The 24,050-nt window shown below is 39.1% G+C and overlaps 3 protein-coding genes, 1 long non-coding RNA gene and 1 pseudogene across 7 annotated transcripts; 3 read left to right on the forward strand and 2 right to left on the reverse strand.

The window, feature by feature from the left end:
• Window positions 1-330: 330 nt before the first annotated feature.
• On the reverse strand, window positions 331-1,945 carry LOC103929271 (annotated as a pseudogene).
• A 2,560-nt stretch (window positions 1,946-4,505) lies between these two features.
• Window positions 4,506-8,823, reverse strand: LOC103928152 (protein DECREASED SIZE EXCLUSION LIMIT 1). Of its 3 annotated transcripts, XM_048577567.1 has the most exons (15): window positions 8,676-8,823; window positions 8,411-8,565; window positions 8,264-8,326; window positions 8,102-8,161; window positions 7,927-7,983; window positions 7,590-7,801; window positions 7,343-7,401; window positions 7,165-7,258; window positions 6,945-7,011; window positions 6,297-6,379; window positions 6,105-6,196; window positions 5,620-5,726; window positions 5,437-5,500; window positions 5,099-5,206; window positions 4,506-4,934 (listed from the first exon to the last, which is right to left on the reverse strand). In XM_048577567.1, the coding sequence occupies exons 2-14, from the start codon at window positions 8,518-8,520 to the stop codon at window positions 5,108-5,110; spliced, it is 1,167 nt and encodes a 388-aa protein (XP_048433524.1). In that variant the 5' UTR covers window positions 8,521-8,565; window positions 8,676-8,823; the 3' UTR covers window positions 4,506-4,934; window positions 5,099-5,107. The 3 variants fall into 3 exon arrangements, with proteins under 3 accessions (XP_048433524.1, XP_009335442.2, XP_009335447.2); XM_009337167.3 differs by lacking the exon at window positions 4,506-4,934 and having other exon boundaries at window positions 4,936-5,206; XM_009337172.3 differs by lacking the exon at window positions 4,506-4,934 and having other exon boundaries at window positions 4,936-5,206; window positions 8,411-8,562; window positions 8,676-8,807.
• Window positions 8,824-9,975: 1,152 nt separating this feature from the next.
• Window positions 9,976-17,523, forward strand: LOC103928180 (lysine-specific histone demethylase 1 homolog 3). Of its 2 annotated transcripts, XM_048577577.1 has the most exons (9): window positions 9,976-10,173; window positions 10,303-12,104; window positions 12,569-12,710; window positions 12,869-15,145; window positions 15,294-15,387; window positions 15,506-15,999; window positions 16,109-16,825; window positions 16,982-17,056; window positions 17,381-17,523. In XM_048577577.1, the coding sequence occupies exons 2-9, from the start codon at window positions 10,636-10,638 to the stop codon at window positions 17,444-17,446; spliced, it is 5,334 nt and encodes a 1,777-aa protein (XP_048433534.1). In that variant the 5' UTR covers window positions 9,976-10,173; window positions 10,303-10,635; the 3' UTR covers window positions 17,447-17,523. The 2 variants fall into 2 exon arrangements, with proteins under 2 accessions (XP_048433534.1, XP_048433531.1); XM_048577574.1 differs by having other exon boundaries at window positions 9,976-12,104.
• Window positions 17,524-17,525: 2 nt separating this feature from the next.
• LOC125474136 lies at window positions 17,526-18,870 on the forward strand. Its single transcript, XR_007255819.1, has 2 exons — window positions 17,526-17,747; window positions 18,490-18,870. It is a non-coding gene; the product is annotated as an uncharacterized LOC125474136 (long non-coding RNA).
• A 1,005-nt stretch (window positions 18,871-19,875) lies between these two features.
• Window positions 19,876-21,449, forward strand: LOC103928202 (V-type proton ATPase 16 kDa proteolipid subunit). The gene is made up of 3 exons (XM_009337215.3): window positions 19,876-20,128; window positions 20,217-20,502; window positions 20,974-21,449. Exons 1-3 carry the CDS (start codon window positions 19,891-19,893, stop codon window positions 21,104-21,106), a joined length of 657 nt encoding a protein of 218 aa, XP_009335490.1. The 5' UTR covers window positions 19,876-19,890; the 3' UTR covers window positions 21,107-21,449.
• The last annotated feature ends 2,601 nt before the right edge of the window (window positions 21,450-24,050 follow it).

Below are 24,050 nucleotides of genomic sequence, written 5' to 3' on the forward strand. Positions count from 1 at the left end.
TTTCTTAATTTTTGCAAGTGATGCCAGCGTACACTTTAGTGTCAAAAGTTCAATTTTATTCATCAGTTCACATGTAAAACTTTACAATTCCGGAAGAAAAAATAAAGAAGACAAAATACGAAAGAAAATTGAAAGTACAACTTGCAAATTATGATCGAAATTACATGTGACAAGTTAGCCTCTTAGCTAGCTTGATCTCTGGGTACATGAAGATTTTTTTTTTTTTTTCAACCTGATAATCAATCATGTTTCTCTTTTTGGAAATGAAATGAAATAAAACCGAAGCGGAGGAAGCAACTCTACGCACTGTAAAATGTGCCTCCACGTTTCTCAGTAAATTTGAACAAAGATGCCCTCGCTTGGAATTTGTTGATGAACCACATACAAAATGTAATATCCGGAAGGCGCAAGATTTCCTGAAGGCGGCGTTGTCACTTGAGCTTGATACGTTGTTGGCCCTACCTGTTGTATGTTCTCTGCACCAAGAACCAGCAGCCTTTGATTCATGGAGAATGAATGTGTGCTAAAAGGCGGCGCCACCATTGTCACGGACACTGAATTCATTGCTAGCGTGCCCGTAAGCGAGAACTGAATGGTCAATTTTATTCCGTAATGAAGTTTGGCTTGGTTTAGGGGTGTGAGGATTGTAGGACGCAAATCTGCGTACTTAGCGTCAAGATACTCAGGGCTAAATGCCTCCAATCTGAATTCTGTTGGGAAAAGCACGTTACTGCCAAACTGGTATTTATCATGGGGGTTACTACCTCCAACGACCACTCTACCATCAGCGTACTAATAAAGCTGAGGAATGATACATTCGCGGTATGGTGGTGGGGTTTTGCTGTTCGAAGCGTGACCCGACTGCATTATCAGGTCGGTACACAACTGGATTGAGAACTGGATTACGCCCGATTTCCCATCCCGCTACCCCAGACGATGCACCATTGATGAGTAAAACAGTGCTGTCTGGAAGCAATATCATGTCACCCATGACTCTGGCTTGGGGCATGGTTTCAACAATCCACTGTGGATTAGGGTCCGTTATTTTGATCCGAGCGCACGTGTTTAGAGCTTCCACAAAAATACCCTTATTTGCCTGGACAAAAGACCCTTTTGGAGCTCCACCGCAAACCAAAACCTCAGCCTCAACAGATGGAGCCGTCAAGTTTTTTAACGGGAGCAACACGGCTGAACCCGAGCTAGGGTAACACCTCGGGTCACCACCCGGTATTTGTGGATAGGTTTTAACCACGACGTTCTTCATGTAATCCAACAAAATAGCTCGATTGTTGGCGAAAATAAATAAGTTGCCATCAGGGTTGAGAAAAACAAAAGGGTAGAGATTGTTTTCTTCGCCGGGGTCATTGGTCTGCGAAAGGAACGGCAAGCTGTAGGCATTGCTTGTAGACTCGGTCTTGGGATAAAACTCGTAGTTGAACTGCTTCGTGCCGCCAATGATAATCTGGCGTCCATCGGGCAGAACGTGATTGGTGGCGTACCACCGGCGAACGGCCAATCCGTCTACAATCTCCGTCCAATCACAACCCGTGCAAGGCTGGAAAACTCTAACGCGGCGTTCTCCGCTATTGAAGCCTCCACTTTGGATTAAGTTTCCGTTGGGGGCCATGGAGCCGGAGGAGCACCAGACGTCAGATAAGACCGTGAGGGGGCGGAAGGCTTTTGTCTGGACGACGAACTCGGCAGAGTGGGCGGTGCAGTCGTTGTTGACGCAATTACCGTTGGGCAAGGACAAGTTGGATTTGCCGAAGTCGGTGCGGTCGAACAGGACAATGCGGTCATTTTTGAAGAGTTGCATGTGCATGGCGGAAACACCAATAGTTGCCAACAGTTGCCAATTGCCACCGGCAGCGTGGGTTGTCCGAGAGAACCCATGAAATATTATTAACAACAGAAATGAAAGAAAGAGACTAGCAATTGGCTTCATTCTTTCTTTCCTTTTTGGATTTTGCTTGCTTAATTTGTGCTTTAGCCGTGCTTAATTAGCTAGCTCTGTGGTTCTGTCTGTCTCAAGTCTCGACCTGGCCCTCCTTAAATACTAGGGTTTCGAGCTACCCACATGTTAATTTCGCCCTAATTAAATAACTAAATGAATATACATATTTATATTTTATATGTATCCTGAACGACATTAGATTATTTTCATGAAAATTGTTAGTGAATTGGATGCGGCCTATTGATCGTGCATGGAACTAACTAATAAATATGGGAGTACTCCTCTAATCAACAAGTTTATATTTCATTAATTAGCACTATATTGAGTGGTAATTTGGCATGTGTCATTAGCATTATAATTTAATACAATATATCTTATTTATGAATAAGTAAGATACCTTAATTAAATTCGACTCTCACGATAATAACAAATTTGATACTTAAATTATAACTTTCCGATTGTACAGATTGGTCATAATCCCTGCCCAATTTTACTGCATAGAGGAACGAAATTAATCAACGCGTATATAATTATAGTAGATATAAATCATTTGGTTATATCCATTGCATTTCTTTTAAGTTTCTTGACATTTGGCCTATATTAATTGTAAAATCTTTCAACATAATTATATTGCAAGGTTCCAATTCATCTATGGTTGAGGTAGTTAACAGGACTTGGTTGACATCTATATGTTACATTGCGTTAATCTAACGCCCTATTTTGGTCAAACCTAGCTCCCCAACCATGCATGAAAACTTCGAGGTTCTATCCTAGATGTTTCAATGTAATTAGGTATTGTACCATGTATTACAAGTTGTAATTTGGTTTCTCAAATTATCGATACGGGATTCTCTGTCTAAAACTGAAGATAGATTATGAGAGTATTACTTGTTAACATTATAACCGTTGATTTGTTTGATACATATGATTGCATGGTTTTCAAATTTTGTGTTAGAATAGATTAATTCAGTTAGAAACATGTGAACAAGTCAAGTCATGATCTCTTTTTTATATTTGTTATTAAATGAGATATTCTTTCGTGTACTTGGATAATTATGTATACGGTTGATGGGGCTCAAACAGAATGTCTTTGATACGGTTTGGTTTAGACAGATGCATTTTTCAACTAAATTTATAATGTATTTTTCTATATTTGTTATCAAATGGTCGGGCAGTGCAAAATAGAAAAATACAGCACGTCTTGTTATTCTACATATACACCATGCGTATTCGTATATGTATTTTATATATCGTTGACATTCCTTAATTAGTTAAAGCTTCCTCACATTCACTCGTCCTTTTGGTCAACATTTACCTATTTTTGTTGTTTGCCAATCATATCTTCTTCTTTGTGTTTGTAGTTTTCGAAAGTGCTAAAAATATGTTTAGGAGTTGCTTACAGAGAAGAGCTAATTAAAACCGGTTTCTGAAAACTTCTAATGATTATGATACTTACAGAAAAACTTAAAGTGCTAATGAATTGTAAAAACACTTGAATTCTAGTACTAACTTTAACGGTTTTGCCTCGTAAAAACACTTTTGAATCACTCATGAATATTAAGTTAAGTGCTTAATTAGTTTTTATTTAAACATACTGAAATGAGCCCTAACATATAATTAAAGGAAAATTAATGAAAATGACTTGAAAACTTTGAGTTTTAACGATAAGAACAAAATAAATGGTAGAGTGAATGGTATCAAGATTGACTTTTTAGTGTAAAAAAATAATTTTTCGTTAATGTGAACAGTACCGAAGTTTTTCGTTAAAGTTCCAATAATTAATGAAATGAGTACATCAACCAAACAATTTAATTAAACGCAGATTATCCATTCAAATTAAATTAAGCTCTTAATTCATGAACCTGCAAAAGGAATGTTTAGCAGCCATCCGTGCTGCTTGCTAACCACCAAAATATGCGAGTCAAATCTTTCATATATATTCATGAACCTATAAGCACCAGATGCCATAACCACCCATGCATTTTGCTTTACCAGCAGGAGACCAAAACCAAACCAAACCATTGCTGTTGGAGGGGCCAAAAATATATAATGCAATTAGAAATATTTTTCTGGTGAAAGATAGAGGACCAGAAAAAACCCTAAAAGGTTTGCGGCATGCATGATCATTAAACTTATATATTTCTCAGCATTGCATGGTAACCATGACGACCATAGACCTTCAATCCTCTCACATCTCAACTTACTACTGTACATATTGTTTCAATGTTATAAAATAATTTTTCATGATTATATAACTAAAATTCAACCTAACGGATGACTTGGCTGCAAAATCGAGCGTAGGAACATTGTAGATTTTATACAACCAACTCCATTTAGTGAGATAAGACTTAGATGTTGTTGTTGCATAAAAGTAAAAGTCAAGTGTTAATTCGTATTGTTTATTGTAAAATCAAGTAATGATACTATTTAATTAAACATGTAAAATGACACTTTCTAATATTAACATTGACATGACGAACGCAAACATGTCAGTTTTATATCTCGTAAGAGTTTAATCCGTTATCTACATTATATCTTCTCCAATTTAACCATATTTACTATCTTCTTCAAAACATGTCATCTAATTAGGTATCACTTAATTAGCACAATTTAACATCACTCCAATACGCAATTTTCTTGCCAAAACCTGAGTGGAATGAGTTTTTTTAGGCAAATCATCTGTTCGTGTAGGATGTCACTAATAAGCAACTAAACCAGCCAGGCTGCTTAATGAATGGCTCATGGGATGCAGGTCATGCTTCGAGCGGAAGGAAATGAGGTTGGTCTTAAATTTTCGGGTGCCTTGTAGAAGACTCACTCGTTAGGGACCTCGAACCACGTTGTTTTCGTATCCTAAAAAGAGACACCACATTGTTCAGATTGCACAAGCTCAGACAGTATGAGGCCATCAAGTTGGAATGGACGACTCATGTCGGACGCTAAATCTGTTCAGAATAAATTGAACGACGGGAGCAGCCACCTAAAGTGATAAAGAAGTCCAAAATTTAACTTAAATAAGGTACCCAAGGGAAGCAAACGAAAACATCACAAGCAGAAAGAACACATTTGTAACAATACTGATTACTAATGATTTTCTGTTAAATTAGAGGGAATTTTACCCCATGACCATAGTACAATACAGACCGTATCGTTTTAAGTTCGAGGAGGATAGAGTTCCCATAAAGCCACCGTTGTGTCTTCTGAAGCAGATGCCATTAGCTTACAATCGGCTGAATAAGAAACGGCATTACACTGCAATAAAAGAAAAATCCGCATAATCAGGCCCTCGCTAGTGAGAAAAACACCCAAGCCAGATGGAGTGGTGGTTTCAGAGAAACAAAACAGGTGACCAAACAGACCAAGTAATCGACAATATTTCCTTTTTTGGTAACACCAGAGCTCGAATTAGAGAAATAACTGCAAAATCTCGAAAATGAGAATCTTTGTCTATCTAATTTCTTGTGTTACTAGGAACATCATACCGTTGCATGGTGATACTTCAATATCGCCAAAGCATTTCCTTTACGATAGTTATATACCCTCACTCTGGCATCAAGATGTAAAATGAATAAGGGGCAAGGAGAAAAGACGTAAGAATGCAGATCCGCTATGAATGAATTACAAGATGTACTTCAAATCTCAAAATGAAAGTTCTGTTCCCAAACCTGTGGTCCCAGCCAGCGGTTGCAAAAATTTTACCATCAGGTCGAATGGAAGTGCTTGAAATTCCAGGTCGTTCCAAAATAATTTCTTTCTTGATCACACACGTACCCTGGGTTGGACAGCACAACATTAAGGCAAAAGAGATGAAGTATGACTTGAATTTCAATTAGAGTAAACAAGCAACAGGCACAAAATCAGAGCATGAATATTTGACTTGGTTGCCTTCAGCTACTTTCACAGCCAATTCTTTGTATATTGGAAATCTTTCAGGTTACACATTAACTGCAATTAATTATGTATTAAAAACCTCACAATAATATGGTGAACAATACTCTCATGTTTACATGAACATACAGACCGCAGTTAAAGATTTTTTTATGAAAAGGTAACATTTTCATTGATAAACACCTGGGAAACAACTCTAAGGTTCAGAGGTAGGAGCTGTAAAACATCTAGTCCTACAAACTTACAGACATGACTAAGTTACCATTGCAGGATCCAAACCATACAGCACAACTTTCTCATCCGCAGCTCCTGAGATACCACCATTGCATGACCCATCCACGCATAGACTTAGAACTGCAGATAAAGATGCATGAAGAACACGGCTTATTTCAAAAGGCAAAATGAGAAAGAGTAATATAAATGCATGGGGTTCTTTGGATTCTAGGTCTCTCACCTGGTTCTGAATGAAACCTGACAGAGGTCATTGGAACCCCCGGATTTCTAATATCCCACCAAAGCATGGAACCATCCTCATAACTGTACCATGTAGAACAAAGAAACAAAATCAAAAATCAATATGGGTGCACGCTCACATTGTATAAACAACCTTTAAGACCTGTTATATACACATCTCGATTCAGTACCCCCTAAGTTAGAAAGGGAAGGATAACTCATGTATGATACACACATCTCATTTTTACATTGTGCATCAACAACTGACAAACCGGGTTATCAAATGCTTCTGACCGAATGAACTACATACACCCTGAAGAGCTTTAAGATTCCTACAGACAACTAGTCAAGAAACTCATGACATATGATTTCTAACCAACCCTTCATAAGCACATTGGTTCGAAAGAAGATGAGGAAAAAGCACAGTGGTTTGAAAGAAGATGAGGAAAAACAAATTTGAGCGATCTTCATCGAGTCTGACAACAGACACACAGAACAAACAAAAGAGATTCTACTACGAGTAGATGACGATTATGAAGTCAAACATCATTAAAACCACAGACACACGGATGAGCTACATTTCTATCAAAATTTTGATCAGGTACTCGGCTTCATAAAACATAGAAAATGAGAAGTGAAAAGAATATACCCAACCAAGACATTTAGGAATCCCTGTGATTCAGATGGTGAGAATGCTTGAATAGCCATGCACATTCCTGCCAAGAACCAAAGGCTATATGTCAAAGGTAGATGAAACCAACAAGGAAGGACGAACAGAAAAGTGATGGCCCAAAACCATCTGGTATAAACTGAAACACAATCAAACCCGGAAACTAGTAAGCAAAATGTTGAAAGAATTAGAAATGGACCTCTCTCCTTGGAAGAAATACCCGGGGAACCACCAAAGCAGCTTTGAGGAAGCTGTGCAAACCTTTCTGCAGTATTAAGATCCCAAATCTCAACCTTTGCAAACCACATGAAGGTAGTGAGTAATCGGGGCTTCAAAAATGAAAATCAAACTAGACATACTCAAGGTTAGATACAAACCTCAGAAGTTTGCTCCCCTGCTACAGCGACATATTTAGATAATTCATCTTGAGTATTTTCTGTTTTAAAAAAACGTCTATCAACATTCTTGTTTCTCAACTATCACAGAGCAATAAAGAGAAAACAAATTGAAAATACAGTACTAACAGATATATCTAAAGTCTAAGCCTTCATCTCCTGCGAGAAAGTAGCTAAGGTGCACAGAAAACACTCCTGACCGGAATATCAGTTTCAAGTTTAAATAAACCTTCAAAGGCGCTGGGATGCTCAGGCAGATTCCCTTCAACATTGTCTCTACTATCATCTAGAGTATCTTCATCAGTGGTCCCCCTAACCCTTCTGTCCTCTCCATCATGACACTTAACCCCATCCACTTGTGTAGAACAAGATTGAGGCCTCTTCACCAAGGAAAGTTTACAAAAGTGGTAAGAGTTTGTCTTGATTGTAACAGACGGAGTCCTACCAAGGCGATATCAAGGTTCAAAAGTAATGAGGCACATGCCATGATCCAAAATAACAAATGAAGCAGTGTACAATGGAAACCGAATAACTATAGGCTACAATTATGGGAATTAGCTAAGAACCTGTGCAGACCTCCACCTTCAATATCCCAACATTTAACCGTCCCATCCCTGCCCTGGCTGCACCAACATTTTCAAATTCAATTCTACTACTAATACAGAAAGTGTGTGTGTGTGTGTGTGTGTGTGTGTGTAGCCAATAAATAAACAAAAGTAGAAAAAATGAAAAGAAAATCACCTGATAACTCTGTTGGCAGTACAAGCAACAGAAGCAATACCATGTGCTGCATTATGCACCCTGAAAAGTTGCAAATAAATTTTTACTTTTCATTCCAAAAACAAAAAAAGATATGAACTTTATAATCATAAAAATAAAACGAAAAATTGGTATTAAAATTACCCAGCTGATGATACAGTCCGATGCTGGATAGTATCCCAAATCCTCAGTTCGCCATCCGATGAACTAGAACAAAAAAAAGGCACCAAATTTTTAATTTTTGAGAAATGATAACAAAAGGGTAGGTTGCATAAGTGTACTGAATCGTACCCGGTGAACAGGAGTGGTTGGGAAGGATGAAAAGAGAGGTCCATGACGGAGGCACGGTGGCCCCTCAGAACCGCCACTGGGTCCGGCGGCCGTCTCTGCTTGCTGCTCATCGGAACTGCTTTCCCAAGTCCGGCGCTCGGTGGAGAAGCTGACTGCTGAGGAGTGAAAACGAGGACCATGAATTTTCAAACACCAATTCAATTGAATTTTCAAACCAAATTAAACACCTTCATAAATTTGAAATTATCCCAATATATAAGCATACCTGTAAACTTGGGTTGGGCAGCGCCAGTCGTGCTCCGTTCTACCGAAGGAAGAAGAGGAACGCACCAGAAGTTGGAATTCTATGTAGTATGAACGACAAATCATAGCTTGCTGTTTGTGGGCTTTTTACTATTATTAGAAGATGGGCCGTCCCGTTCCCCATGAGAGCATCCGACTGGTCCGATTTGTGTCCCCTCCTAATTTTATAGGTTACGTTATTAGAATTTTAAAAGTTTCATTCTACACTTCAAATTTTCTATGTTAGAAAAAAAATATAAGGAGTGTAGAATAAAATTTTTGAAATGTTAATAACACTTTCCTACTTATAATGTCGAAATAAATATATCCAAATTTATGCGAAGTTTTGAACTCCTTTAAAATTTTTATTGAATACCAGTGAATTTTTATGAATTCAATTAAAATTTTGATGAAATACGACCCCTTATATAACATGTAAGAAAATAAATAGTTTAGGGGCTACTGCTCACGTAGTCGATTCTTTACTGGGTATTTAGATAGTTTTGTAACCACTTTTGTTTTTTGGGTTAACAATTCTGTAATCACTTATTAGGTGCATTGACTTGTGAAGTTATAGAATCTTTTCATTTTCCAATTTAAGCAAGAGAATATAAATTCTTTTTTCTAACAAAAATTTAGAAAGAGATTAGTTGCTCTCGCCATCGACGTCATGACATATATAAATTCATTTTCACAATCAAGAATCTAACCCAATCTTTTAAATGGTATATGAATTCACCTCAACATTTATATGAAAATATATCTTTTAGAAGGCTAGAAATACACGACTAATATCAATTAAAAGTTTGGCAGTATAAAAATGCATGTTATGAAATACTTGAATTCTGATGAAGTATTTTGTACTATTGAGGGAGCATCACGTATCAAAACATGAGAGCCCAACATGAGCGTTTAACAGATTTTGAATCTCTTAGCTCATGAATCAACAATTAATTTTGAGTTGGATGATCTCGTTGTGATATTATATTAAAACTAAGTTATTCACGTAGCAGGACCTAATGTTTTAATTAGAGTTAGATTATTTATGTGTTAATCTAACATATTTAAGGATTTCATGTGCTCTCACATTACCAAATACTCACAAATAGACAATTGATGTTAACGTTATTAAACTATAAAAGATACTTGTATGGTGTGTTTTTCCCTTCCAAAATGGCAATTAGATTACTAAATAATAATTATTTAGAAAAGAATCATAATTAAGTGGTGCCATCCGTAGGTGTCTGCTCCCACAGACACTCTCATTTCTCTCGTACAAATCTTGTCGGGCAAAAAATCCCTCCCCAATACGTTCCCATTTTTATTTTCCTTTTCTTTTTATTTCCACCCCGTTTAATTTCTCCCGCGGCGCACTTTATACAGCAGACCTTCCCAATTTTCCTACGCGACGCTAACGTGCGCACTTCACTCCCTTCGACGAATCCATTAACGCCACCGCGGTAGAGCTCCTCCGCACACAGGTCTGACCTCCGCCACCCCGCTCTTATCCTCTCATTAGGGCTTAGTAACTGGATGAAAAACCCTAGGTAGATTTTATATTTTTTTTAATTCCTTTTTTTTCTTTTTTCTTTCTGTATTTTCAATGGTAGAATTTCTCGATTGAGGACTTAAGAGTAGAGGGAGGCCATTGGCAGAGGGCGGAGAGGAGCTTACTCGTTGGCAGAAGCTTATCGAGGATTTGAATTTTGCAAGTTTTAGAATTGTGAATGTTTGTGATTGTCTGCGATTTGATGGGTGTTCGGATTTCTAGGTGTGTTTTCAAATTATGATGATTGTAGCTGAATTGCTCAAGGGCGGGGTGCATGTGAATCATGAGCTTTAATTTTTTGACAATAGAGAAGTGGAAGGTGATGATTGGTTTCCCTGATTTGGGCACTGAAGTTGGATTAGGGTTATGAAAGACTCCGTTTTCGTAAAAAGATATGGTTGACAAAATGGATGGGGAGGAGAAGAAGTCCGGCCTTAAGATAAGATCGAAGTTTGTCAAGGCGAATATGGTTGATTCTGAGGATGATGAGCCAATTGGGTCACTTTTGAAGTCGAAGAGGCAGAGAAACCTTAAGAAGGTTAAGGGTGGCGGCGAAAGGGGCAAGATGGTTGACGATGAAGAAGAGGATTTGGGGGGCCTGGATGATACTTTGGCAAGTTTGAGGAAGAAGTTGAAGGGTCCCAAGAAAGATTATGGGACTGGAACTATGAGGGGTAGGAGTTTTGCTTTGGATGATGTACAGTCTGTGGATCGGTCCTCTAATGGGTACGTGGACGACGGGGGTTTGGATGGAAAATCGGTGTCAAGGGTTTTAGAGAAAGATCCTGTTATGGGTGATGATGGATCTGATGTAACTATCAATATAGAGGTAGAAAACAAGCTTAATGGAAAGGGAAAGAGACCCAAGATTTCAGGGTCTCTGGGATTTGGTGAAGGTTCTAATTGCCTTTTGGATCATCATCCGGAAGATTCATTATCAGCATTTTCCCGGAAGTCACAATCTGGTTTGATTATGAATTCTCGTGCCTCTTCAAGTCCTAAAGAGAAGAGTGGTTCTAAGGTTTTGGAGGATGGGTTGAACACCATGCCTTTGGCTTGTTCAAATCCATTGGATTCCTCTGATCAGTGTAAGGAAGATGAAGGTCAAAGTTTTGATGACAGAGCCTCTAACCGTCACAGGGAAAATCAAGAGACATTCGATGATAAAAAGCATAAAAGGCCCTACAAAGTCGTTTCAGAAGATCGAGTTCCTCTCTACTCACATTCAGGATTTGATTCCAAATTGATTAACAATGAAGCCATAGTGGATCCTTCTGGTTCAAATTTTCAAGAGGGACCATGCAACTCAGATGAAGTTAATGATGGAGACAAAAAACATTTGACGCAGCAAATGCAAACTTTTGAGGATGGATTGAAGAACTGCTCTATGGGAGGTAATTGTAATGGTCTAATTTCTTACACTAAGAATCCTGGCCTTGCTTCTGGTCCTTTGCGTGAGGAAAATGATGTTCTAAATCATGATCATCTTATCACTAGTGAAGAGGCTGATGAAAATGAGAGTTTCCCAGAAGACACAGCATCTCTACCAGATGTTGAAAACAAAAACACTAAGCTATCAGCTGTCCAGCGTGTGGGGCGCATTGTTAGAAAGCGTAGGCATGGAGACATGGCTTATGAGGGGGATGCTGATTGGGAGGTATTGATAAATGATCAAAGTTTGGATAGTGACAATTTGAGAGTGAAGTTTGATTCCTCTTCAAGTATTGGTACAGAATCTGAAAGTGGTGAGGCTGCAGCAGTGTCTGCTGGTCTTAAAGCTCATGCAGTTGGTCCTGTTGAGAAGATCAAATTCAAGGAGATCTTGAAGCGCAGAGGTGGGGTTCAGGACTATTTGGGATGCAGGTTAGTAGTTAATTCTGAAACCTGCATATGATAGGGGTTTCTTGTGCAAATCACAATCTTTCAGAAATTTGTACTTGATACTAATTATAGCTGTTACTTTATCCATTTTACTTGACAATTCTTACTAATTATTCAAATGTTTTGGTTTTCTTTCGCATCCTACTAATGCTAAGTTCTGTTTGGAGGGTCGAGTTTTCTTTTTAAATTTTGATGCCGCTTTACTTAAGTTGACATTAATAAAATTGATGGTATATTTATGTTTGTATTATTGGCATTTTGGTTTAGATTTTTTTTTCTCTTCTTTAAGTGGTTGTGTCCAAGTTTGGAGGTGTGGTCTTCTCTTCTTTTGAATGAAAATATTATATCAATTTTTCAATGTAGTTCAAATGTTTTTTCTTCTGGTTTAATTGTTTTGCCTGATAAGCTCTACCTTGTTTAGTTAATCACTGCTTGGTGCAATACAGGAATCAGATCCTTGCTCTGTGGAATAAAGATGTTAGTCGAATTTTGCCTCTCGCTGACTGTGGGGTAACATATACTGCTTGTGCGGATGAACCACCTCGTGCTTCCCTAATTAGGGATATTTATACATTCCTCGATCTCAGTGTAAGTCTATAAAGCCTTTTATGGATTTTTATATGTGCCAGTTCAATATTGATCAATCTTCTTCTTCTTTTCCTAGTGTGTTTTCATTCTTGCATTTCCTAGGGGAGGATTGCATTATTAGTTTGTCTCATCTTTCCAATGTATGAAAACTTGGACAGGGCTATATAAATATTGGAATTGCTCGTGAGAAGGATAAAGCAGAATCTGGTCCCAAGCATGACTATAAAATTCTGAGAGAAAAAAATTTTGAGGAAATTTTTGGGGTTTCAGTTGCTGATTCAGAGGATGGAGTTTCCTTTATCACAGGCCAGGTTAAGAGTTCTAAAACTAAAATTGATGCGAAGAGTGGTGTCATAATTAAAAGTGACAACTTGACTCAGGAAGTCACAAAAGACAACGGGCTTGTAACCACAGCGGCATTGGAATTGTCCAATACAAAAAACCATGCTGAGTGTGAGGCTGATCACCCGGAAAACACCAGTGTTGATGCAAGGTTACAAAGTAAATTGGACAATATGGATGTTTCAAGTAGTGATCCAGTTAGTGAGACATTGGGTGATGGAGGCATCCCTCTTGAAACTCCAGAGTTAAAGAATGTATCACACAGTACTCAGTGTGCATCACAAGATCATGCAGTGAGGAATAATAATCCGCAATGCTGTGTGGAAGTGAAAAAGAAGATCATTGTCATAGGTGCTGGTCCTGCTGGATTAACTGCTGCACGCCACTTGCAACGTCAGGGCTTTTCAGTCACTATATTGGAAGCTAGGAGTAGGATAGGGGGCCGTGTTTATACAGACAGGTCATCTCTATCAGTTCCTGTGGATCTTGGTGCTAGCATTATAACTGGTGTTGAGGCTGATTGGGCGACTGAAAGACGACCAGACCCCTCCTCTTTGGTTTGTGCACAGCTGGGCCTTGAGTTGACTGTCTTAAACAGTGATTGCCCTCTTTATGACATTGCAACAGGTGAAAAGGTTCCTGCAGATCTGGATGAAGCATTGGAAGCAGAGTTCAACAGCCTTCTTGATGACATGGTATTGCTTGTTGCACAGGAGGGAGAACAGACAAGAATGTCTCTCGAGAAAGGTTTGGAACATGCCCTCAAGAGGCGTCGTATGGCAAAAACAGCGACCAGTGTTGAAGAAAAAGAACTGTATGGTTTAATGGATGGTTTCATTGATGCCAAAAAAATTATTGATAGAGCTGAGGAAAGTTGTCAAAAGCTAGAGCTTTTGAGCCCTCTTGAGAGGAGGGTCATGGATTGGCATTTTGCCAATTTGGAATATGGTTGTGCTGCTCCGCTGAAGGAGGTATCTCTCCCCAACTGGAACCAGGATGATGTTTATGGTGGCTTTGGAGGAGCTCACTGCATGATTAAAGGTGGTTACAGCACTGTTGTTGAGTCTCTTGGAGAAGGACTTCAAATTCACTTGAATCATGTAGTCACTGATATTTCATATGGCACCAAAGACACTGAATTGAACACTAACCGGTGTAACAAAGTCAAGGTTTCCACATCTAATGGCAGCGATTTTTCAGGAGATGCAATTTTGATTACAGTGCCTCTTGGGTGCTTAAAAGCAGAAACCATCAAATTTTCCCCACCATTGCCCCACTGGAAACATTCTTCCATTCTGCGGCTTGGGTTTGGAGTTCTTAATAAGGTAGTTTTGGAATTTCCAGATGTCTTTTGGGATGATTCTGTGGATTACTTTGGAGCAACTGCTGAGGAAACAGAACTGAGGGGCCAGTGCTTTATGTTCTGGAATGTCAAGAAAACCGTCGGGGCTCCTGTTCTCATAGCCTTAGTGGTTGGTAAGGCAGCTATAGATGGGCAAAATATGAGCTCTTCTGAACATGTTAACCATGCAATAGTGGTTCTTCGTAAATTGTTTGGAGAGGCTTCAGTACCTGATCCTGTTGCATCAGTTGTGACAGATTGGGGTAAGGATCCTTTCAGCTACGGTGCCTACTCATATGTTGCTGTTGGAGCTTCGGGGGAAGATTATGATATACTAGGGAGACCTGTTGAGAACTGCCTATTTTTTGCTGGTGAAGCTACCTGCAAGGAGCATCCCGACACTGTTGGTGGTGCGATGATGAGTGGCCTCCGGGAGGCAGTGCGTATAATTGACATACTGACTACTGGAAATGATTACACAGCAGAAGCAGACGCCATTGCAGGTATTCAGAGACAATCAGATTCTGAAAGGGCTGAAGTTAGAGACATAACAAGGAGACTTGATGCGGTTGAACTTTCAGATGTCCTTTACACGAACAAGGAGGCCCTACTCCAGGACATGTTCTTTAATGCAAAGACTACCAAAGGAAGGTTACATCTGGCCAAAGAGTTATTGAGTCTTCCTGTTGAAACCTTGAAGTCCTTTGCTGGCACCAAAGAAGGGCTGACTACTCTCAACTCGTGGATACTGGTAATTCTGCATCCATATTTATCATCATTCAATCAAATATGAATTCACAATATGTTGACTCACACATATTTTGTTGTTGATAGCATCCAATGTTTGCTTTCTTGGAGATTTTGTTTTTCTGAGGGTATAAATTTCCTTGCTATAACAGGACTCGATGGGGAAGGCTGGGACTCAACTCTTGCGGCATTGTGTTCGGCTCCTTGTGCTTGTTTCAACAGACCTACTGGCTGTGCGCTTGTCTGGTATTGTCTCTTTATTTCTCGATCTTTATCTACTGGCTTTCCTATGTGCATTAATGGGTATCATAATCATTAGAATGTATTTCTTCAAAATTAGTTAATCTCTTGTTTGTTGGTGCAGGCATTGGGAAAACTGTACGAGAAAAAGTTTGTGTACATACAAGCCGTGATATACGTGCCATAGCAAGTCAGCTGGTTAACGTGTGGCTTGAAGTTTTCCGCAAGGAAAAAGCTTCCAATGGTGCGTTGAAGTTGTCAAGGCAAGCAACTGCTGCAGATGCATTGAGGAGAAAACCAATTAGAGATCCATCTTCTGGTAAGCCGCCTCTACACACATTTCATGGTGGTTCAGAGCACAAAGGAAGCTTACAGGATTCAGCATCGACCGCAAGCCATTTGCCTTTGAATGCAAATGGTAAGAAAGTGAATGGCAAAACCATTAAGGGTGAAACAGAAAATTCCTCAAAATCGGAGATTAATTCGTCAAGGCTTAGAGGTTCAACTGGCAGACCACATTCTGAGCTAAAGGAGAATGACGTTGCTGTGACAGAAGCAGAACGAGCTGCCATTGCTGCTGCTGAAGCAGCCCGTGCAGCAGCACTTGCAGCTGCCGAGGTTTGTCTCCCTTGACTCTACTCAATTTAGTGTGATATAGTACTGCCTATCCCCTTCCTATTTGTGCCATTTTGTTCTACAGGAATTTAGTTATCGTTGTTCATTGTAGGCATATGCATCTTCAGAAGCCAAGAGTGGTACTCTGCTTCAGCTTCCCAAGATTCCCTCATTTCATAAGTTTGCTCGACGGGAGCAGTACCCTCAAATGGATGAGTATGATTTTAGGAGGAAGTGGTCAGGTGGTGTTTTGGGTAGACAAGATTGTATATCAGAAATCGACTCAAGAAACTGCAAAGTTAGGGACTGGTCTGTTGATTTCTCTGCCGCTTGCGTCAATATTGATAGTTCAAGAATGTCAATCGATAACCTCTCCCAGCGGAGCAATCCAAATGAGACTGGTAGTCAAACAAATTTCAGAGAGCACTCAGGAGAGAGTGCTGCTGTCGACAGCAGTCTTTATACAAGAGCATGGGTTGATACAGCTGGTAGTGCTGGGATAAAGGATTATCATGCCATTGAGATGTGGCAATCTCAAGCAGCTGCAGCAGACCCTGATTTCTTCCATCCAGAACCGTATATACATGACGAGGAAGATTCAAATACGACTTCAAGAAAACACAGCTGGAAGCATGAAGGACCTCTGAATGAGGGCTCTGTTTCCCAAGTTACCGTGAACAAGGAGTCGTTAAAAAATCATCATCGAGGAGCAGATAATATTAAGCAGGCGGTTGTCGATTATGTGGCATCATTGCTTATGCCTCTTTATAAAGCTAAAAAGATAGATAGAGAGGGATACAAGTCAATCATGAAGAAAAGTGCTACCAAAGTTAGTCATTTTTCATTTTTCCTTCCTGTCATACTAAACAGAAAATATACCAATGTTTCAAGTCAAATTTTGTTGCAATTTTGTTGAACTCAGTTTTGCAACTATTCTTATTGTTTTTATTTACAGTCTTAAATTTTTGGGGAATTCAATTTTCAGGTCATGGAGCTCGCCACAGACTCAGAAAAAGCCATGGCTGTTTATGAGTTTCTTGATTTCAAGCGCAGGAACAAGGTATTCTTCCATTTTTTTTGTTATAATAAGTCATATTTGTCTTTCCATGCTTACTTTAATGAGTTTTTTTTTGAGTCATTAAAGTGATTTCCTGGCTGATTTTTGAAATATTTTCCAACGGCTTTCTTCACCTGACGAGCAAAGAGAATACAAAATTGTTGGCAACTTGAAATTTTTGTACATGCTATCCTGAAAGTTTTTTTACTGTACATCAATTTGCGCCAGGAAATGAACAGAAGTTTTTTCATTAAGAAATATAATATATGATGCAGTGAAATTAGTTTCTTCTTACCAAGTTCCTTTTCAATGATTTAAAAACTGCAGATCCGTGCTTTTGTGGATAAATTGATTGAGAGGCACATGGCAGCAAAGCCCACGGTGAAATCTTGATGGTCTCTTGGGTTAATTGACCTGTGTTTGTGCATGACTTCTGTACGGTACATGCAGAAGTCTGTTGTTCCCGGATGAATTTACAGCATAAGCTGGAAGTGGTGGCGCACAGATAGAATCAAATTAGATCTTAATGAAACTGCCAACAAGCACTTTTGTAATTTAGAAGGAGCAATGGAAGAAAGGCATGGGGTTTGTTGCCTGTCAATCCGGGCATCATGGAATGCAATTATCGTTGGTCAGTGCAACAGGGACAACCATTTTGGATACAAATCTAAGTTAATGAATTTGCTCAAAGCAGGTTGCTGTGTCCATTTCAGTTACATGCATCAACTTGGTATGGAGATGATAGTAGATTGCATTTAGAAGTTGGCTTGTCGTCCATCAAGGATGTATTTCTAGGGCTGAAAAATTAAGACCTATTTTTCATTCAGGGATCCTCAACAAGGACAAACTAATTCCTGACTTTTTTTCTTTTATCATTTTTCCAATGTGTACAGAGTAGGATTGTGTTAGCTCAACAAGAATACAGAACATTTTTCCATGGTGGCCAAAGTACTTTAATATGTTATGGTTACGCTTTTGGTTTTACAGAATCACTAACTTCACATTTGCTCACCATTAAATTGAATGAAGGAGTTGCATATTTCTCTATTAGAAGACTCTGAGGGATGAAATATCTGCTTTCTGAACTTTTTTCCTCTCTAATTATTTGCATTGGGTCGGGAGGCTTTTCCATTCATGTATGATGTATGCGGTAATAGTTTCAACTTCTTGTTCCAGCTTCCAAAATAGTTATTCATTTGAAAGCATACATGTAATAGTGGTATTACATTGAAATCCAGAAATAACCGCAGGTATATTTTGTTATAGTTGTTCTGTTACATGTCTAAAACTATGCTTACACAGCTGTATGCAGTTTTAGCTTCGATTATGGTTGGATTGCATGATGAATGCCAAGTTTTACCTGTCGTATTGAAAAGCATTTTCACTCATTCTATTGTTTTCAGTCTCTGATTACGCCTCTGTTTGATTGTTGCTAGGCCAGGATAGATGTTTTTGGCTGTTCGGATGAAGCAAGAGGTATGCGCTCTAGCCTCTATATCCCCACATCTGTTGATGCTAATATATTTTGAAGATTTCTTTGATCAACCCTTGCCTGATTTATGTTCAATGTGCCAAACTGTTGGCAGATGCCATGGATTGGAGATGAAATAGTCTAATAGATGTGTTTGTTTAACATGTTATGTGTTTTTTTGCCCGACATTCGTATTTAGTTCCTCTCAGTTGGGATTCCTAATATCTTACATGGCGGTGCTGTAAGTATGCCAACATCCGTTGTGTTTCACGCTTTGTTGCTTTGAGAATTGACATGAGCTTTTTTATTTTTCTTGAAAGTTGGTAATGGTATCTATTCCATTTGAGCGATTAGTGTTACCCGGGTAGTGGAGATATCATATATAAGTATTCTCCTTCCTTTTCATTTGGGGTGAGGTTCAAATGATACCGGGCATTTGAAATTTGTCGTTTCATATGCAGCGTCCGTGTTCAATGATTTCGAGATGAATTATTTGTTGCTGTCTGTAATTGTTTACGTGGTCTTTTATACTGTTAGGCAAACATTTTTTTTACGTTTACTTTTGACAGACTAAACAAATAGCCAGAATTCCAATGCACGTACCTGCTGTTATGTTGAAAGGAATTGTTTACAGGAAAGTGGTCGTCTCATCCTTTGGTTGTTTAATGCCCTTACTTACTCCTCCAGAGTCTAGATCGATTCGTGGGTTGGGTCGTCTTCTGTGACAACCCTCTCATTGAGTGGTGGGATCCACATCCACATACCGTCTTGGTGTTGGTCCCACCCTAGTGAGAGGGCCACTCCATCATGTTGCGCGGTACAATATTTTCTCCCCCGCTGTAGTGCATCATGTAAGTTGTGCTATATGCTGGAGTGGAGTCGTCTTCCAATAGCACTGTAATTAGCAATAGATGAATGATCTTGTAAAAGTCCCATGCATTTGAAAGGGCCAATGATTTTTCCACACCTTTTTCACCTCTGCAAGCGCATCCTATTTTTTTTTTTTACCTACCAATTGAATTAAACAAATCTAAGAGATTCAAGGGTCATAATTAAAAGAGAGGGTTCACAAAAGCAAAAGACGAAAAACGACAACATTTTTTAAATTAAATCATTTTAAATTGGTTTTTATTTTATTTTTTTAAGGCCATATTTTAATTAAAACTACTCTAATTTGTGGAATAACAAAACCGGGTTAAGGATTTCGAATCCTGCAAAGCCATGTCGGTGTTTCCATTCGATGGGCTGGGTTGGCCCCAACTAACCATTCCCAGATTGGGCCTCAGGCTACTGATAAAGTGTACAATGAGATGAATTGGGCCTCAAGCTAACCTCATCAGCTAATGACTCCTCTAAAGCGCGGTATATGCGTAATTACAGAGTCTTACTTTCTGAGGCTGAGATCGAAACACCCGTAAACGCTCAAAGGGATCTTCGCGGAGAGGAGAGGAGAGGAGAGGAGAAAACAAATCCATCAAAGCCCAGATCCGATCAAAGAATATCTGTCCGTAAATCGAGGAGAATGTCTTCTTCAACCTTCAGTGGCGATGAAACGGCACCGTTCTTCGGGTTCCTCGGCGCCGCCGCGGCCCTCGTCTTCTCCTGTATGTTCCAATTCGGCCCAGATCTAAGCACCTAGGGTTTGGTCCGGGCGGATATAGGGATTTTGATCAGAATTTGTGTGTTTTGCAGGTATGGGAGCGGCGTATGGGACGGCGAAGAGCGGAGTAGGAGTGGCGTCCATGGGAGTGATGAGGCCGGAGCTGGTGATGAAGTCGATCGTGCCGGTAGTTATGGCGGGAGTGTTGGGTATTTACGGACTCATCATCGCCGTCATCATCAGTACCGGTATCAACCCCAAGGCTAAGTCCTATTACCTTTTCGATGGCTATGCTCATCTTTCCTCTGGTCTAGCTTGCGGCCTTGCCGGTCTCTCTGCCGGTATGGCTATTGGCATTGTCGGTGATGCCGGTGTTAGGTAACATCTCTCGTTCTATCTCGGTATTTCCGGATTCTTTCTCGATTTTGCATTGCTTCAATCTGGTTTAGGATGTTTGTACTCATTGTGCTATTTTAACCTGTCACTGCTTGTATAAATTGCAATACAACATCGATTTGATTGTTTAAGAACCGGGTTTTCTGTGGCGTGCCGTGCTTGTATTTACTGGTTCTTTGTAATAGCAGTCTGCTTTTTCATATGCCTGGTGTTATATTATCGAATTTGGGACATATTAAGTGCTGACTTTCCCATGGTTGAAGGCCATCAAAGGAATATCGCAACTAAAAACCAGTTGGAGATTTTGAAGTGTGTTTGTATAGAAGCTATATTTGTCAGTCAGTTTTCCTGAGCATTCATGAATTGTCTTTACTGCCGTGTTACTCATATTTGGTATCTTGTTGCGTTTCGATTGAGAGTTTCCTCCTCTAATGTCATTTTGGTATTATGCAGAGCCAATGCACAACAGCCAAAGCTTTTTGTTGGAATGATCCTCATTCTCATTTTTGCCGAAGCACTGGCACTGTATGGTCTGATTGTTGGTATCATTCTCTCTTCCCGATCGGGTCAGTCAAGAGCTGACTAGAAGGTGTGCTTGGTGGCGTTTTCGGTTGCTGCCGTTTATCAAGAACTACGTTACTGTTTTGGTTAAAAGTTGTAGTTTTGTTTCGAAGGTGCGGTGCAGCTGATTCAGGTATGGTGTGATTGATGGTGTCTTCTACCAGGTGGATTGTAGTAGTATTTATGTGCCAAAGGTGGTAGAAATAGAATTAGCTATTAGTTTTACTTCCGAATAAGTTTGCGTTGTGTTTCACGATCCCATGATGTATTGAGAAATCGAATTAAACATTTATTTGTTCAAGTTTATATAGCCTGTATCATTGTGTTTAGAACATTCATTCTTATTTTACTTCTGGATTTGTTGGCCAGTAGTTATGTGTTGCAATACCGATTTATTGGCATGGTCCGTTAAGTATTTTTTGTTTAATTTATGAAGGTGAAATAATTTGAGAAATCCAATGCAGGGGTGAATGTATTTTTAGGTCTCTATCTGATCAAATCAAACCCCAGTGTGAACATGGTAAGAGTGAGTTTGGAGCTGTGTGTTTGGGTTGACGTAAGGGCTCATTTGGGCGTCGTTTGGTATATAGGATTGAATTGAATAATTCATTATGCTCACGGCTTTACTGATGTATAAACTTAACATTTGTAATACCCACGGAAAGAATTATAATGGGTAAGTTTCTTTCATGTCTAGTTTCTTGGATTAATTTTTAGGTCATCTCCAACCTATCCGGCCAAGGGGTCATAGGTCTAAAAGTAGCTAAGAAAGACACAAAAACCGTCTCCAACAGAGAGCTAGGTCAAAGGGCTTGTGGGCCCCACCGGGCCTAAACCCCCAAATCAGGCCAGCCCGTCCTCCAGCGCCAGAATGTCAAACTTGACATTTTGCCAGCCATCCAGCTCTAGAATGGGCTGGCACCAGAATGTCAAGCTTGACATTTTGCCCGCCCTAGAGCTCATCCCATTGAATGTCAACGGCTACTTGGCATCAGCATGACTCTAGCTAGTTAACGTCATGCTGCTGTCAGGTTACCATTGAAATTTGATTTTTTTTTTTGGACGAATTTAGAATTTTTTTTTTCTTATAAATACCTACACCATTCCTTCAACATTGATAGCTGAAGATAAGAAGTGCTACGTAGATAAGAATTTTATCTAAAATTTGCACAACCAATTACATTTTGACACGTGACACTCGAAATCTTATCCAAAAAATTATTAAGATTACATAAAGATAAGAAATCTAGAGACTTACTCACTTTAACAACATATGTCACTCGAAATCTTATCCGAAAAATTATTGAGATTACATAAAAATAAGAAATCTTGAGAGTTACTCATGTTAGCAACACGTGTCACTCGAAATTATATCCAAAAAATTATTGAGATTATATAAAGATAAGAAATCTGAAGGTTTATTCATTTGGCGACAAGTGACACTCTAAATATGTTCGAAATCATTATTTTAATATGGTAGTTTAATTTAATTAAAATAATAAATTATGTTTGGTCTATGGCCCGTTAAAGGGTTATGTTTGGCCTATGACCTCCTCGGTTGGAGATGGTATAAAATATGGCCTAGCGATGTTCATTAAAATATAATTTATTGCATAACTATAGGGCTAAAGGGAGTCATTTGGCCCTCCTTCGGTTGGAGATGGCTTTACCTTTGTTTTCATATACAATGGGTTCTTTGCCCATCAATATTATTCTATTCTATTCACTGAACGACCATGTATAATAAAAGACTTTATATAAATATGAGTCCATAACATGTTTACTTAATAGGAATACAAGCGTTTATTTCGATTCTTACCAAGAGAAGATATAACATACTAATACTGAATGAATAAAAAATTAGATGTGGTTCTACAATAAAAACAAGAAAGGATGGTATTTTTCACTTTTATTTTTATCTTTCACACACTATGCTGATTTACGTATTTTAATGTTCTTCAATTTATTTAATCCGATGGTTAAAAATTAAGAATTGTTGTAAAATCGACGATGTGTGTACAGTGGAATAAATAAAACAAGACACAAAATTTACGAGGTTCCTCTACAGTCAGTGTGACTGGAGTACGTCCTCGGGCAGCAGTGATGCTTTTATTATAAATAGGAGTACAAAGATAACTCTATGTATTCTCTCCTCTCCTCTTCCTCTCTTTCTTTTTTTTTGCTATCTGTTCAAAGCATACGGAGTGCTCTATTTATAGAGCAACTCCAAGCACACATCTTTGACAATATAACTTCCTTTATCTCCCAAGTCAAGATTAACTGCACGGGCATTGAAAACCCACCCAAAGTCTGCAGTTTCTATGTGGGCATTCAATACCCACTAGACTTTTCAACACTTCCCCTTGGATGCCCACATATCAACATGAATTGCCTCGTTAAGATCTTGATCTATTTTTGGATGTTCCCCCTTGATGAGTATCTCCCCCTGATTTCAAATTATTTAAGCTGATCATTGATCCTGCTGCTTTAGTCTTTTAGCGGCGATAGTTGCCGAATGAGGTGTTTCACTTGTTGTTAACTTTCCACAGACTTGTTCTTGAACTGGGTTGGAGGGCCTTTCTGCTAGACTTCCTCCAAAGGTCTGAATTTACCTATTTTATCTGGAGCTGAATTTGATTCAAGAGTGGTGGACACTTGATCTTGAATCGGACTTGTGATTTCTTCAAAGGCCGTCTAGGCTTGATCTTGAATGAAATTGGATCATGAGGAGCTTCATGTGACAAGTGATTTTAGGCTTTGTCGGGGATGAACTGACATGTGTTTGTTGTGGTTGTCTCCACATGCTTCAATGTATCATTTTCACTTGCCTTACTTGCTCCCCTTGCAGAAGTGGTATTTTCCTTATGCAGGTTTGGCATCTTCTCTTGTAGTATTTGTCCTCTGATACAGGAGTGGAATGCAAACCTTGTATTTGAATGGACCATCACTTCTTGGTGGCAGCGAAAGTT

This window comes from the organism of the source record quoted next, unplaced genomic scaffold (assembly GCF_019419815.1).
Source record: "Pyrus x bretschneideri cultivar Hongxiangsu unplaced genomic scaffold, Pyrus_bretschneideri_v1 Contig1, whole genome shotgun sequence".
NCBI lineage: Eukaryota > Viridiplantae > Streptophyta > Magnoliopsida > Rosales > Rosaceae > Pyrus > Pyrus x bretschneideri.